This window comes from Nicotiana sylvestris, chromosome 9 (assembly GCF_000393655.2).
Source record: "Nicotiana sylvestris chromosome 9, ASM39365v2, whole genome shotgun sequence".
Taxonomy (NCBI): domain Eukaryota; kingdom Viridiplantae; phylum Streptophyta; class Magnoliopsida; order Solanales; family Solanaceae; genus Nicotiana; species Nicotiana sylvestris.
In genome coordinates this window covers 78,281,754-78,296,560 of record NC_091065.1, presented here as the reverse complement: position 1 = coordinate 78,296,560, position 14,807 = coordinate 78,281,754, and the positions used below count along the sequence as shown (strand labels likewise).

At 35.8% G+C, this 14,807-nt stretch overlaps 2 protein-coding genes across 4 annotated transcripts; both read left to right on the top strand.

The window, feature by feature from the left end:
• The first annotated feature begins 418 nt into the window (after nucleotides 1-418).
• On the top strand, nucleotides 419-6,615 carry LOC104220068 (putative WEB family protein At1g65010, chloroplastic). Of its 3 annotated transcripts, none has more exons than XM_009770873.2 (9): nucleotides 419-508; nucleotides 1,032-1,102; nucleotides 1,761-1,923; nucleotides 2,073-2,908; nucleotides 3,896-4,069; nucleotides 4,164-4,280; nucleotides 5,202-5,381; nucleotides 5,482-5,528; nucleotides 6,051-6,615. In XM_009770873.2, the coding sequence occupies exons 2-9, from the start codon at nucleotides 1,055-1,057 to the stop codon at nucleotides 6,364-6,366; spliced, it is 1,881 nt and encodes a 626-aa protein (XP_009769175.1). In that variant the 5' UTR covers nucleotides 419-508; nucleotides 1,032-1,054; the 3' UTR covers nucleotides 6,367-6,615. The 3 variants fall into 3 exon arrangements, with proteins under 3 accessions (XP_009769175.1, XP_009769177.1, XP_009769176.1); XM_009770875.2 differs by having other exon boundaries at nucleotides 420-508; nucleotides 1,029-1,102; XM_009770874.2 differs by having other exon boundaries at nucleotides 499-577.
• Nucleotides 6,616-10,113: 3,498 nt separating this feature from the next.
• On the top strand, nucleotides 10,114-12,966 carry LOC138877811 (uncharacterized). The gene is made up of 5 exons (XM_070157452.1): nucleotides 10,114-10,483; nucleotides 10,544-11,317; nucleotides 11,509-11,786; nucleotides 11,908-12,133; nucleotides 12,599-12,966. The coding sequence occupies exons 1-5, from the start codon at nucleotides 10,114-10,116 to the stop codon at nucleotides 12,964-12,966; spliced, it is 2,016 nt and encodes a 671-aa protein (XP_070013553.1).
• Nucleotides 12,967-14,807: the final 1,841 nt, after the last annotated feature.

Genomic DNA, 14,807 nt, shown 5'->3' with positions numbered 1-14,807 from the left:
GTGGGCATTAAATAGGACGAAGAAAATATCTTTTGCCTTCAGAAAATCATGGTGCAGCTGTTTCTTTTCTTTCTTTTATTATTACGAGAGTTTCTTCCCTTTTTTTGGAGAAAAGACGAGGAAAAAAAAAAGATTAACGTTACATTTTTGGGATCAACAAACGTTTGTGTACAATCCTGATCACTGATCGATAGCGGGTTTCTTAGTTGTTTCGCATTTCTTTTGGTAGCAAAAAGCGTCAGATAGGGCCCACAGTGGGTGTTATAAAGGGGGGCCCAGCATGCATGGAATGGGTCATCAACCCAATCAAAAACCCCGCCACGTCAACTACCCAAAGGTCCAGAGTCGTACATTAAATGTACAAGATTATCCTCGGATAAATTCTTAATTGACAAAATCATCCTATGTAACTTCCTTAGCGGCATAGGTCTCCTCCACTCCTATCGAGGCGGATACTACAAATACAAATAGGACGCGCCTTCCCACACGCTCTCTACTCTCCCCTACGGTACGTTCCACCTCTATATGCTCATAATTTTGCCGCTGCTCTATCCCAAATCCCTGAATTTTCCACTAGGTCAGAGATTTGACCTTTTTCCCTTCTTATTTTTTGATTAATATGGTAGTCTCTTAGGGTTTAATCTGTTTTTTTTGTACGTGTAATATGATTGTGAGCTTTTGATTGTTTTACCCGTGCAATATGTAAGTCTCTTCGGGTTAGGGTTTTCCTTCTCTTTTAAAATTTATACTCTTCCTATGCGTTAGAGAATTTTATAACACTAGAATATAATGAGCGGTGATAGAGCAGAATGGATGCAGAGGATCTATATAGAACCGAACTAGTTTAAGGCTGATGCGTAGTCAATTGATCTGATTTTGAAATATTATTTGTTTATTGCCTTTTTTATTATCAATTCAGTTATTTGTGTTAAAAGGCGTTCTGTTATTTTAAAATCTGTGTGTTTGCCCCGTCGTTGAGTGGTACTGACGGTTTCGTGGTCTTTGCACACCTTTGTTGTCTTTTTTAGCAGAATTACACCCATAGCTGTCGGAGATGGGATTTAAGAAAGTGTATAAGGCATTGCACGAGATTTTTCCTGAGGTATGATGATATTTATTTTTCGTTTAAGACTCATCATATGCTCAGTTTTTTGTTTCGGCTTACAGTAAAGTGGCACAATTTTAGCATGTGTGCTCAGCTCTGCACTATCTTTAGAAAAATGTAAAACATCAATTGCCATTTGAAGACATCAAATGGGCTCTGTTATTTTTGGGATGAACGTCCAAACTTGTTTTAAATGTCTGTTTCCCTATGAAATTATGTTCCGTAATCATACAATTGGATCAATGTTACTCTCTTTTTCCTCGTTTAGTTCCAATTTATATGACACTCTTTTTATTTTGGGATATCCAAAATGTCTGACACTATTCTACTAACAATACTATCCTATACAACTTTCACAAGTTTCTAGAATTTAAGTATGTTTAAGAATCTAACTAATCAAATTTGAATGTTGATGTTATGTTTCTTCGTCGTACAAAATCTTCAACTATTAGTGTTAGCATTTTCTTCTACTACTGCTCGATTGGTGTAGCTTAAAATGAGTCAGTGGGAGTGTGGTTGTAAAAAACAAATTACCAACATCATCCCCCAGGAGTGTAGTTCCCATTTATCTATGTTGAGTTTAGTTTGAGATTTGTTGCAAAATATGTACCAAAAATAGCTACAGTTTTGACACTCTGTTTCCTTGATTGATCAGGTTGATTCTAGAATTCTTAGAGCTGTTGCTATTGAGCATTGTAAGGATCCTGACACAGCCGTCGAGGTAGTCCTCAGTGAAATTATCCCCTGTTTGTCTGAAAGAAATAAGCTCCTGTCAGCTTCTTCTGGAGAGACTGGAGTCACTGTTAAAGCATCTGAAGGTAATGCCTAGCTTTGGTGAAACAACCATCTTTCTCTGGTTTAATTTATACGTAAACCTGGGTTCTTGAAATGGAAGCCCTTTTTATTCTTTGTTAGTCCCTTTATCAGACTGAAGTATATTTTGTTTCCATTATACTGCCTGCCTCAGCTGCAGTAGATGCTAATGGAGCTCCACAGACCGATGCTGCTCTTCTTCACAACACAAAGGATTTAGATGAACTGCAAAATGGCTTGTCATTCTATGATGCCAGCTGTGGACATCATCAAACACTTGAAGATACTGATGGTGAATCCCTTCAGCATTATCATGATGCTGTTGGTGGAGATCGTACAGTGCTTGAAGGTGGTACAGCGGTCTCCAGGGAGAAGTGCGATAAAACCAATGTCAAAGTTAATGCTGACGAGTCATGCAAAGTTATATCTGTCATGTCAAATGCTGAAGATAGTCCTAGATATGATGTTTATGAGAAGTGTGGACCCTCCCTCATCGAAAATGAGGAACGTGCTCAGTCTGCAAGTCTTGAAGCAAATCCTTTCAAAGTAAAAGATGATGGAACTGAACTTGCATACAATCAGCTTTATCAGCCTACGGAATGTGTTGTTTCACATAATACCCTTGAAGTGACTGACAACTCACCTTCTGATGATTCTACTGCACTTATTCGCAAAAAAATAGTATCTTCAGTAGACAATCTGGACATGAAACATCCTGAGAGTCAGCTTGCTTCCTTGAATGCTCAAAATTCTACCTTGAGTGGTTCTGAAAGTAGTATAGAGTTGGTGGTTGCACCAGATGCGCGTGACTATGAGCTAGAGAAAGCAGAACTTAGTGATACCGTCAATGTTACATTTAATAATGATTTGGCTGGTGAAATGCTTGTAGATGAAGTAGAGTCTACGCCAAATCCTGTGGTCACTGCATCTGGTCAAATCTGTAGCGTTGACCTTCTTGAGGATATGATCACAGAAGCCAAAAGTAACAAGGTACTCTTTATATATCTTTTTCACACTCGTTTACCAAACAATATGGACGATTAACATTGGCTGTGCCAAATGAGTTACTCTATTGTGTGGCCTAGTGGTTTAATGGTAGAACCACGAGGTCTTATGTTCAAATCTAGGTGATTTTTTCCTATCTGCCTAAGCCTTGGTAGGAAGAGTCACCCGGTACTTGTGCCAGTGGAAGGTAGCATGTACGGGTGGAATATTGAGGTGTGTCTGCTCGCCCGAACACCATCGTCATAAAAAAAAGTTTTTATCCGCTAGTGTAACTTGTCTGTGTTGATGTTGGACACCTTGGTTGTGCGAAGTTGGGAGTATTAGCTGCTTTCAAGTGGAAGTCAGAAGACCTCTTACGCATAGTTCAATTGTGCATACAGGGTTGTTTTTCATGGTTTCTGTTGTGGATTATATTTGTTTGTGCTTATCACAGTGAAAATTTGTTGTTGCTGCTTATTTATGTAGAATGTTCATCAATCAAGCTTTACTGCTGAAGATGCAACTCGCTGTTCTTTCTGTTACAGCAAACTGTTATCAGGTGTTTAGTTCATTGGGATAGGCAGCATTAGGTAGTGCTTCATAATGAGTGCTTGATCAATTGCTTAGTAGTTTCTGAGATTAGAATCTCTTTGTCATGCAAATAATCTGTGCAAGTACGTCCCTACCCCTTGTAATTTGTTTGTCAGTTCCAAGTCCTCTTTAGCTTTGTAATACTTTGGCATGGGGATCAGCTTGGGCTTGTATTTACAGGTCACTGTTGCATAGATGTCCACCATGTCTAGAAACATCTCCGTGTTTACTTTATATTCGGGCCCTGATACATCCCAATCTTATCTAATATTCATGGAAGTTGGAACAGAAACAGAATAAGCAAAGGCCTGTTTTCCTGAAATATGTTTTGAAGTCTGATAGGGGAGGTTAGCAACTTTCTTGGGAAATTTCTGGAAGTCTAATAATTAAAACTTGGTGCAGAAAACATTGTTTTCGGCTGTGGAATCTGTTATCTGCTTGATGAGAGAAGTTGAACTGCAAGAGGAAGCCGCAGAGCAGGCGAAACAGGAAGCTGCTAAGGGGGGACTGGATATGCTTCAGAGGGTTGAAGACCTGAAAGAAATGCTACAACATGCGAAGGAAGCAAACAATATGGTTGCCTTTCTCTTCTTTGGCCCTTTGATATATGATGGTTTAGATCTTTCATCACTCGTAACCTAACAACCACGTTGCACAATGTTTTCTGCAGCATGCTGGTGAAGTATATGGTGAGAAAGCCATCTTAGCTACTGAAGTTAAAGAGCTTCAATCTCGGCTTCTCGGCTTGGCAGATGAAAGGGATAAATCTCTTGCAGTTCTTGATGAGGTGAGGGAATGTTTTAATCTTTGTTTGTGAAAGTGAGGAGCTGTACAAGAGCCTCTGTAAGGAGAGAATCTTATGCAGTCATCGCGACCTCTACAAGCTGAATGTGCAGACAGAATTGCTAGTTTTAGCTGATGATCTTTGTTGTGTTTCAGAGTTAGATTTTTTTTTTTCCATTTATTTTCCTTTTCTTCTAACATGATTTTGTTCTACTATTTTGATTTATACCTGCAACATTTAAAGGGCGACTGGGCATGGCCTTTGTCATTCGAATATTGCATTTAAATGTTCGAGCACTTCCTTTTGTCCTTCAATAACTGTCACTTGACCTCAATATAAGGTATACTAGATCTTGATGTCTAGGATATGCTGAATTGTTTCTGAAACATATAGGTCTGGACTGACACAACAAGCTTACATATTGGACTTGTTTCTGATAAGCTGGGAGGACATGAGTTAAACACAGGGAAATCTAAACATTCCGTTTTAACATTTGTATATCTGTTTGCATGTTCAGTGATACCCTTCTCTGTCTGTCAAAGCTTCTGTTATTCTAGTTCGATCCTGCATCCCCCCCCCCCCCCCCACACACACACAAAAACAACCCCCAAAAAAATACAAGGGAAGAATAGAGTGGTTAAGCAGGAGCTTTCAACATGATATGGCACCTTTGAAAGGTGTTCTTCCTCCATTAGTCCATTGGATAGAGCACGTCTTTTCCCTTGTTTTGCCTTGTTCTAAACTTTTCTTGTTTCATATTGCTGGTTCTATGGACTTGAGTGGTAGCTTTCACATGGATATCAAGCTGCCAAACCACAGATGCTTCTCTTGTACTTATGGTTCTCTCCAAATAGAAGAGAGGTGGATGTGAATAGTTGTATGATATGCTTCTTTAACCTGAAATTGGAAGTTTCCTTTGTGCAGATGCATCAGACACTTGAGGTGCGAAAGGCTGCAGCTGAGAAAGTAATGAAAGCTGCTGAGCAAGAAAGACTAGACAAGGAAGAGGTCGCACGCAAAGCACTTGCTGACCAGGAAATCATTATGGAAAAAGTTGTGCAAGAGTCAAATATTCTGAAGCAAGAGGCAGAAGAAAACGCTAAGGTAATGAACCTTGTTACTTAAATGGATTTTTACTCTGCATGGGTCTTCTGAAAAAAGTTGTAGTTTAGTGATTTTATCTTCTTGTTTGTCCGTTGCACAGTTGAGGGATTTCCTGGTGGACCGCGGGCGTGTTGTAGATATGTTGCAGTAAGTGTTCCTTAAATTCTTTAGGTCTTTTTTAAAAATTTCCTTTGATATTTGTGCTCTCCTAACGGGGAATTCTTTTGCTGGAAAAATGTCGAACTGTGCTTGATTGGTGGCATGCCAAGATAAAAAACAGCTGTCTGATTCAGGCTGGTTTTTGCTTGATACATTCAACAGCAAACTAATATTTAGCTTGTATTGGGGGAAAAACCAGCCGTCCAAATAAACTTTTATTCTTGTGTTATGATCTGATTTCGCTGATATACCTTGCCCATCATACAATATCCTCACGCTTTTCTTTCTTTGGTTTAAAATTCTGTTAAGCGAAAAAATGAAAAATTCTTTTGAGCATTACTTTTGATGATAGTTTGAATTAACTATTGATGATAGTTTGTTCTCTCTCCGTATTGCCCTTTCTTTTTTTAGTTTTTCCCCTTTACCCAGATCCTATGCCACTGTAATCGTTGTACTTGCTAATCTTTTAATCCTTTAAGACTCAATGGATATTGTTGCAACCTTTTGCAGAGGCGAAATCTCTGTTATATGCCAAGATGTGAGGTTGTTGAAAGAGAAGTTTGATGATCGTATTCCTCTAAGCAAGTCTTTATGTTCCAGCCAAACTAGCTGCATCTTAGCCTCATCTAGTTCATCTTTGAAGAGTATGGTTCCAGATCAGGTGGCTGACCCTGCAGATTTGTTGGATGCTCCAGAAAAGATGGATACAGCTTCTTATCATGAGGAGGAGCACAAGGCATCTGAAGATGTAAAGTCGGTGATCCATGACAAGGATCTTCTAGATGATGAATGGGAAATGTGTGACAACCGCGAGTTATGTATGTGAATAAGTGGTATATGTCGTGACTAGTATAGAAAAACCATTGACTGCTTGCTTTAGCTCCAAATCTCTCATCTATTAAATAAGTTTCTTGGTAGAAACTTTTTTTGAATTCAAGTTTGTTATGCCATTTTGCGATGGTGGTTGAGAGCTATTTCAAACCTGAAGTATCTTATCTCGATTTTGAAGTATATGTACAGAACAAGTATATAATAAAGGCTTATATATAGAGAAGTACATCATGATTTTAGTCAAGTTTAGCTTTATGGTTTCAGCTTGAAAGTGTTGTAGCCTTGTGCCACTTCCATCTATCAGGAATGCAGGGCTATGAGTCAATTTAGAAATTTTCACCTACTGTACTGTTTTTCTTTCCATTTTTCCTATTTGTCACTGCTGACAAGTGATAACGTTAATTTAACCATGCCACATCTGCATAAATTTTGATCAACTAATGTCACGAGTCCAGATTGTTATTGCGCGTGCATACCTCGATTGACTTCCAAAAGTTTCATATAAAGTGTTTATTTTAAGATCCTAAATGACCGAACTTTGCATGATTTGTTAAGAATCCAACAAGTACGACATTGATTTCTAAGGTGATGGATCTTGTATTCCCTGACCAGCCTGTTTCATCAACATGTTTGCTTCACACTCCATCTCCATGTGTTTTGCTCCTGTTAAAACACTAGGATCCTCCGAAAAATTCCACCGATTCTAACAATTCCACGTGTTATTATGCGATTGGCTTCTTCTTCTCCACATCTGTCTTTTCGAGCTTTTAGGGTTAATTTTTGGCAGATCAACAAACAGTTCGGCTGCCTTCGTTCTCCTTCACATCTGAATTGGTTAGTCATTAGAATTCATCTTTCTCTATTTTCCCGATGTCGTTCATACTGTACTATTTGGATTTCTGCCCTTGTGATTACATCATAGCTGTTGACGGAGGTGAGAGTTTGATTTATCCAAATACTTGTATGTCTCCTTTTATTTTGCTCCTTTTCCTCGATTTTTGTCGATTAACAATTCATAAAATTCCCGTTCTTGATAAAAATTCAAGCTTTTCACACTTTCTCTAAATACCCATTAAGAGTTTCAGAATTTCCAAACTAATTGGGATCAAGACTTGCTTAAAACAGTCTTAAGGCTAAGCAGCGTCTTGAAATGAGTGTTTTCGATTCCGGATGCTTCGTTACAATCTCTTAAGGCTTGAGAAAATTCCTAGAGATTTAAATGGGCTTCGGCGCTATTACAAAGAGTTAAACAGAGGGATTTTCTAAGAGGTTATTTTCGATTTCGCATGCTTCGTTACAATCTCTTAAGGATTGAGGAAATTTCTGGAGATTTAAATGGGCTTTGCGTGATTGCAAAGAGCTAAACAAACGAATTTTCTCTATTTTGAGAGGTTATTTGAATCAAGATTTTTGTGGGTGTTTGGGTTATATTGTTGGAACTATTTGAATGAGATGGAAATGTAATTACTGACTCTATTTTGCCGAGGAAAATATTTTCGTACAAGAAACAGGGAGACACCCTGAACAAAAGCTTTGATTGGCACCATTAAGAGTATAAGTTTCACAAAGCCTGCGTGTCTAATCACAAAACAAAAATTATCTATGAAGATCTTTAGGATTCTATTATATTCATGTCTCTTTAAAAAGCATTTGCATATGCTGTCTTGATTTGCTGTGCTAATTGCACTTCAGATTTTGTCGTAATAAATTTCATTATTCTTCTCTATCTTTTAAATCCAAGGAATTAAAATTTCGTTGTTGATGTTGTTTTCAATAGTTCCTAATTTGTGTTTTTGTTTTGGTATAGTTTTTATCGCATCAGGTAATCTGAGTTCCTGAAATTAAATTAATATTGAGTTTCATCAAGTGTTTTCTATTTAATGAATTTTTCACTGTAGATCTTGCATCAACGCATATTTGGGAGCGAGAAATTTGAATATCGATGGACTCTAGACAAACAACTAAGCGTCCATGCTCTGGAAAAAAATGTCTAGATCAGAATGTTAAACGACGTGAACAATATAAACTTAAGATGGCGAATAAAAAGAGTGCCTTAGCATTACAGGAGGTACCTACAAAGCAAGTGCCGAAACATAGTCCCTTTGAAAGAGTGACTTCTATCATTCCTACTAAGATAACAACAACATCAGGATATCTCCAGTGTACTACTACAAAGGATTCTTGCTCTACTCCCAAAATAGGTTAGTATATCAATTTTATATCGCAGTCTCTATAGTATGCGCAACTGTTTCATTATTTAGTGCAACTAAAATTTCTCTGTGTGCATGAATATGTATCATAAATTTAATATTGTGAACATCTGTTGTGCTTATTGCCTATCCGTAGATAGTGACGTCACAATCCTTCCATCGTTCCCTGCTTTTGACAAAGAAAATCCTCTTTGCACTTATGAGAAAGGCAAGTTACTGAAAGTTACCATAAGATTATGCCATTATACAAGACATACTATTGTTCACTAAAAAACTATTTATCTGTTAGGTTCAACATCAACTGCACCAAATGAACAATATGATACAACTAAGATAGTGATAACCAGAGGTTTGTATTTGTGTCATCTTTGAATAATATTATTTTTTTCTTCCTGTTTCACTCCATACAACTTCTAGAACGTGCAGGTCGCAATCAAAATAACACAACTGCTATGAATATTAAACTACGATCAGACTATATACCATTAAAAAAGGTTCCCAACTATAAATTCTGCTCTGCAAAAAGATTTGAATATGAATCTGCTGGATTTTGTTGTAGCAACGGTATAATTAAGATAATTTTACATCGAATGCCCGCTAAGCTACATGATCTATATTTCGAGAATAATGAAAAATCCCAACACTTTCGGACATACATCAGAACGTATAATAATTCGTTTTCATTTACATCACTTGGTGTAAACTATGATATAGACTTAGCGAGAAGGACTCGTGATATCTATACTTTCAGAGTTCAAGGACAAATGTATCACCTAATAGACGATTTGTATCTCGGAGAAAAAGAAATCAAAAAATCTACAACTATACTTTTATGACAACAACAATGAGTTAGCAAATAGAATGGCATACTCTAACAAAATTAATGAATCTATAGTGAGAGAGCTAATAGATATATTGAGAATTAACCCATACTCCTTTTTTATCCGATCTTTGATAGATATTCCCGAGCTACAAAACTTTCATATTGGACTCAAATGTGATCCTGGTTTAGATCAACGAGTATATAATTTGCCAACTTCATCAGAAGTTGCTGCAATATGGGTTGAGAACAATGACAATAGTATAAATCATGCACCACATATTCAAATTTACACTCAGAGCAAAAAAACACAAATAGTGAACTACTATTATGGATGTTATGACGCCTTGCAATATCCTTTGTTGTTTCCATATGGGCGAAATGGGTGGCATTATGGTATTAAGAAAATTCCTAAACCAAAAAATATTCGTGGAAGTTATACTCATGAATGTCAACAGTTGTCGAGCATACAAAATCTTTGCTCTCTTGATTCATATCTTCAAATGGAATCTCAAACTTTAGAAAATGGAAAGAAAAAAAAGATACAGTTTCTGCTCGTGAATATTACTGTTATAAACTTCAATTGAGAAATGATGATGAAGATGCGTTGCTACATACTGGTAGACTATTTCAGCAATATTCAGTTGACGAATATATAAAAATTGAAACCCAAAGATTGGATTTTGCTTCGTTTAACCAAGATTTATTTAGGATGGATATACTGCAAGGATTTCTAGATATTTTAAGATTTGGAGAACGAGATTCTTCTAATATTGGCAAGCAAAAATTCCTTTCAGCTTCCTTTATAGGTGGACCTAGAGATATGCGACAACGATATATGGATGCTATTGCCTTAGTACGATGTTTTGGTAAACCAGACTTGTTTATAACTATGATCTGTAATCTAACTTGGACGGAAATAAAAGAGTATCTATGGACTATTGATGAAGCACAAAATAGACCTGATTTGATTAGTCGAGTATTCAGAGCTAAAGTTGAAGAACTGAAAACATATATAAGCAAGAGAAATATCTTTGGAAAAATTGTTGCTTTCATGTATACTGTTGAATTCCAAAAAAGAGGTTGACCACACACTCATTTTCTTATAATATTAGCTAATGAATATAAGTTATTGACATCAGAGGCTTATGATGGAATTATTAGTGCTGAATTATCAGATGCTAATTTGGATAAAAAGTTACGTTCACTTGTTCTTAAACATATGATGCATGGTCCGTGTGGTAATTTGAATCCAACAAATTCATGTATGAAAAAGAATGGTCTTTGTAAATTTAATTATCCAAAAAGTTTTGCTGAACAAACAGCAAAAGGAAGTGATTCTTATCCCATCTATAAAAGACGAAACACAGGAGAAGTTGTAAAAGTACGGGAGCAATATTTAGATAACTCTTGGGTTGTTCCATATAATGCTTTTTTACTTGGTAAATTCAACTGTCATATGAACGTTGAGGTTTGCTCTGACATAAAGGTTGTTAAATATATTTACAAATATATTTGTAAAGGACATGACAAAATTGCATTTTATGTACATAATAATGATACAAACAAAGAAATAGATGAAATAAAAGAGTATCAATCTGCTAGATGGGTATCACCACCTGAAGCTGTATGCCGTTTATTTGGTTTCTCTATTAGTGAGATGTATCCAAGCGTTTATCATCTTCAAGTACATCTTAAAGAGCAACAATTTGTTTTTTTTAAAGGCAATACAGATATAAACACAATCGTTAATAATCCAATGATTAAAAAAATAATGTTGACAGAATTTTTTCAGATGAACAGAAGTAACAAAGATGCCATAAAGCTTAACTTATTGTACAAAGAATTTCCTGAACATTTTGTATGGTCAACAACAGACAAAACATGGATACGTCGACAACAACGTTGTGCCATTGGTCATATCGTAACGTGTCACCCAACTGAAGGAGAACGATATTATCTGAGACTACTATTGCTGAATGTGAGGGGACCGAAATAATATAATGATCTTCGAACTATAAATGGGGAATATTATAATACTTTTAGAGAATCCTTAGAAAAAAGGGGACTTTACACTGTGATAACAGTTTAATTGATTGCATGTCAGAGGCAGCAAGTTATCAAATGTCATATAGTTTAAGGCGTTTATTTGCTACATTATTGGTGTATTGCAATCCAGCCAATCCAAAAGAAATATGGAAACAATTTGAAGAGTCAATGTTAGAAGATTACAGAGTGTTACCTAATGTTGAAAGAAAAGATATTCAATATCAAGTTTTAAATCAGATTAATGATGTTTTACACTCTATGGGTCATAATGTAAACGAATATGAGCTTATCCCAGAATCAGTTCGACCATCTATATTGGAAAAAGAAGCAAATGAGGTATTCTTTAAAAGAATCATCACGGTTAGTGAAGAGGATATACTGTTACATAAAAAACTGAACACAAAACAATTGAAAGCATACAATGTGATTATTGACCGAGTATTTTCCAAGAAACCAGGAGCTTTTTTTTATTGATGGCCCTGGAGGAACTGGAAAAACTTTCTTATGTCGTGCTTTATTAGCAATTGTACGTAGTAAAGGATACATAGCTCTAGCAACTGCTACTTCCGGCGTTGCTGCTTCTATTCTTCCAGGTGGGCGAACTGCTAATTCACGTTTTAAAATACCTATAGATATTGATGAAAATTTCAGCTGCAACATCAGCAAACAAAGTTCAGCTGCATGTCTGATTCGTGATGCAAAATTAATTGTATGGGATGAAGTATCTATGGCTAAAAAAAGAATCTTGATATTTTTGACTTGTTCTTAAAAGATCTTATGGATACAAAAATTCTATTTGGGGGAAAAGTTGTTGTTTTTGGAGGTGACTTTAAACAAACTCTTCCAGTTGTTCGAAACGGAAAAAAAGAAGATTTTGTTAGTGAAAGTTTGCTATATTCTACCATTTGGGACGAACTTAAAAAATTGCAACTGTCCGAAAACATGAGGGCATAAACAGATCCTGCTTTTTGTGATTACCTTATGAAAATTGGAAATGGACAAGAGAGGGTCAACACTAATAACAAAATTGAACTTCCAGATTCTATGATTATTCCTTTTACAACTGAAGAAGAATCTCTGGACCATTTATTCGCTGTGACATTCTCAAATGTACACACATGCTCCTCTAATCCTTTTTTTTTTTACAGATTCTCGTGTTGTTCTGACAACGAAAAATGATTTTGTGAATGAAATCAATGATATTATTATAGCAAAATTTCCAGAAAAAGTAACTACATTTGTTGGCTTTGACGAAACCGTTGAGCCTAATGATCAAAGTCAATTTGAAGACCTATTACACAGTTTAAATCCGGCTGGTTTACCTCCTTACAAATTAACTTTAAAGGAGAATTGCCCCTTTATATTGCTGTGTAATTTGAATCCGTATGAAGGTTTATGCAATGGTACACGATTGATATGTTGTGACATTAAGACAAATGTTATCAGTGCTAAGATTGCGACAGGCGATTTTAAAAATAAGCACGTATTTATCCCAAGAATACCATTATTATCGTAACAGGACGAAAGAATACCAGTTCAATTTAAGAGAACACAATTCCCAGTAAGATTATGCTATGCTATGACTATAAATAAAGCGCAAGGTCAAACTCTGAATTTCGTCGGAATATATTTGCGAAAACCTGTTTTTTCACACAGTCAACTTTATGTTGCCTTATCGAGAGCAAAGAGTTCAAGTTGCGTTAAAGTACTGGTCCGACCGTCCACACTAGCCAACCGTGATGATCATTCTACATACAACATTGTTTATGACGAAATCATCCAAATAGCGTCCTTGTAAGTCTTCTGCTACCCCAAGATAGAATAATTTTTTTGTTTTATTCTGTTTGTCATTTTACTCACGTACATTTTGTTTCATTTTTTATTAATCCTTGAATAGTTAAACAAATAAACTTATAATGCTCTTGGCTCTGTAATATTGTCAGCACTGTGATGCTACCTTCATTCTTGTGCTACATAATTATTCTCTGCCAATTCCTACTCTCCATTTTCTTTGATTTACCTTTTTCTTTTCCCCCCAGATTCTTCCATTTATCTATTACAGAGAGAAAGTAGCAAATTTAATTGAAATTCTCTCAAAATTGCAGTAAATGAATGGGTTGATGATGCTCTAATTCTTGTTGTATTATTATTTACTCTATCGTTATGTGTGTTATATGAGATGGATTTAATAATTTTCTGTTATTGGAAAATCTAATGTAGGAGGCTTGAACCAACTTCCAATGTACATTCTATTTGAGAATGCTATAGAGACCATGCGCTTTCAACAGTTTGATTCTGAACCATATGTTTTGCTCCTGCCATTACGAAGGTATTCTTTGCTACGTCCTTGATCAAGATCGATTTGTTTTGGCTCTATTTTGGGTGTTGCTCTCTGGCTTCCTATTGTTTCTAAAAGAACTAAAGATAGGAAAACACAGTTGTCTCATTGAAGTGTTTCAGTCATATTTGTTATCTTTGTACTAATTATGTCATATTAATCATGATGGTATCATTGTACAGGCAACATATCTCTACAACATGCTATCAAATGAAGGTTCATATACTGTTCTTATTTCAGATCTTTGTAATCATATTTGGATGTACTTTTCGACTTAAAGGTAATTTTTTCCGTGTTACTCTAATTTTCATACTGCTATGACTAAAAATAAGGTTTACTTTGTAAATTGGGGTTCTTGTTAGCGGGATTATGGCTGTGAATTTTTCTGTATTGATTGTTGATCAGTGGGTTCCCACTGAATTTGGTGTTTGGATTACTGATTAAAGTAGTTGTATTGCTGGTGTTTGTTTAAATTAGGCTTAATACCCATACCAGTACCATCAACGAATTGAGATCGAGAAGCCATTGATCTCAACCAAAAAATTTTCATGTAGGATGAAACTAATCGAATGAGCAAAAGAAGAAGAAAGAAATACAAAACTACAAAATTGAAGTGGAAGAGGATAGAAAAGAAGTATGAACAGAATCCATGAATGTAGAATCTGGTAAGTGTTTTCTATCGTAAAAGAGACACTTAGCTACTTTTCTTTTTCAACCAAATGAATTTCTTGTTAAATCATAATTTACACTTTACATTATAATTATAATCTAATTGAGCTACCTGTGTGCATTTTTAAAAGGTATTGAAACATGTCTTACTCTTTCAATCTTATCCGTTTTAAAATACTTCCTTAAAAAGAATAATTAGCTTAGCCAACATGTATGATGCGTCATGATAAATGCAATACTCAAGCTATTATAAATTGCTTGAGTTTTCTTATATACCCTTCATGTGCCATGCTTTCTTTGACTAGGAGGATAGAGAAGTTTCTATTAGCATCATGATACAATAATTGACA

Bases quoted from the DNA above. Each gene is read 5' to 3' on its own strand.
- LOC138877811 (XM_070157452.1), top strand. From the start codon at position 10,114: ATGGATATACTGCAAGGATTTCTAGATATTTTAAGATTTGGAGAACGA. The intron at 11,318-11,508 runs GTCATATCGTAA...ATTGCATGTCAG, and splicing joins ACAACAACGTTGTGCCATTG to AGGCAGCAAGTTATCAAATG. The intron at 12,134-12,598 runs GTCTGATTCGTG...TTTTTTTTACAG, and splicing joins CAAACAAAGTTCAGCTGCAT to ATTCTCGTGTTGTTCTGACA.
- LOC104220068 (XM_009770873.2), top strand. From the start codon at position 1,055: ATGGGATTTAAGAAAGTGTATAAGGCATTGCACGAGATTTTTCCTGAG. The intron at 1,103-1,760 runs GTATGATGATAT...TTGATTGATCAG, and splicing joins TGCACGAGATTTTTCCTGAG to GTTGATTCTAGAATTCTTAG. The intron at 4,070-4,163 runs GTTGCCTTTCTC...TGTTTTCTGCAG, and splicing joins CGAAGGAAGCAAACAATATG to CATGCTGGTGAAGTATATGG.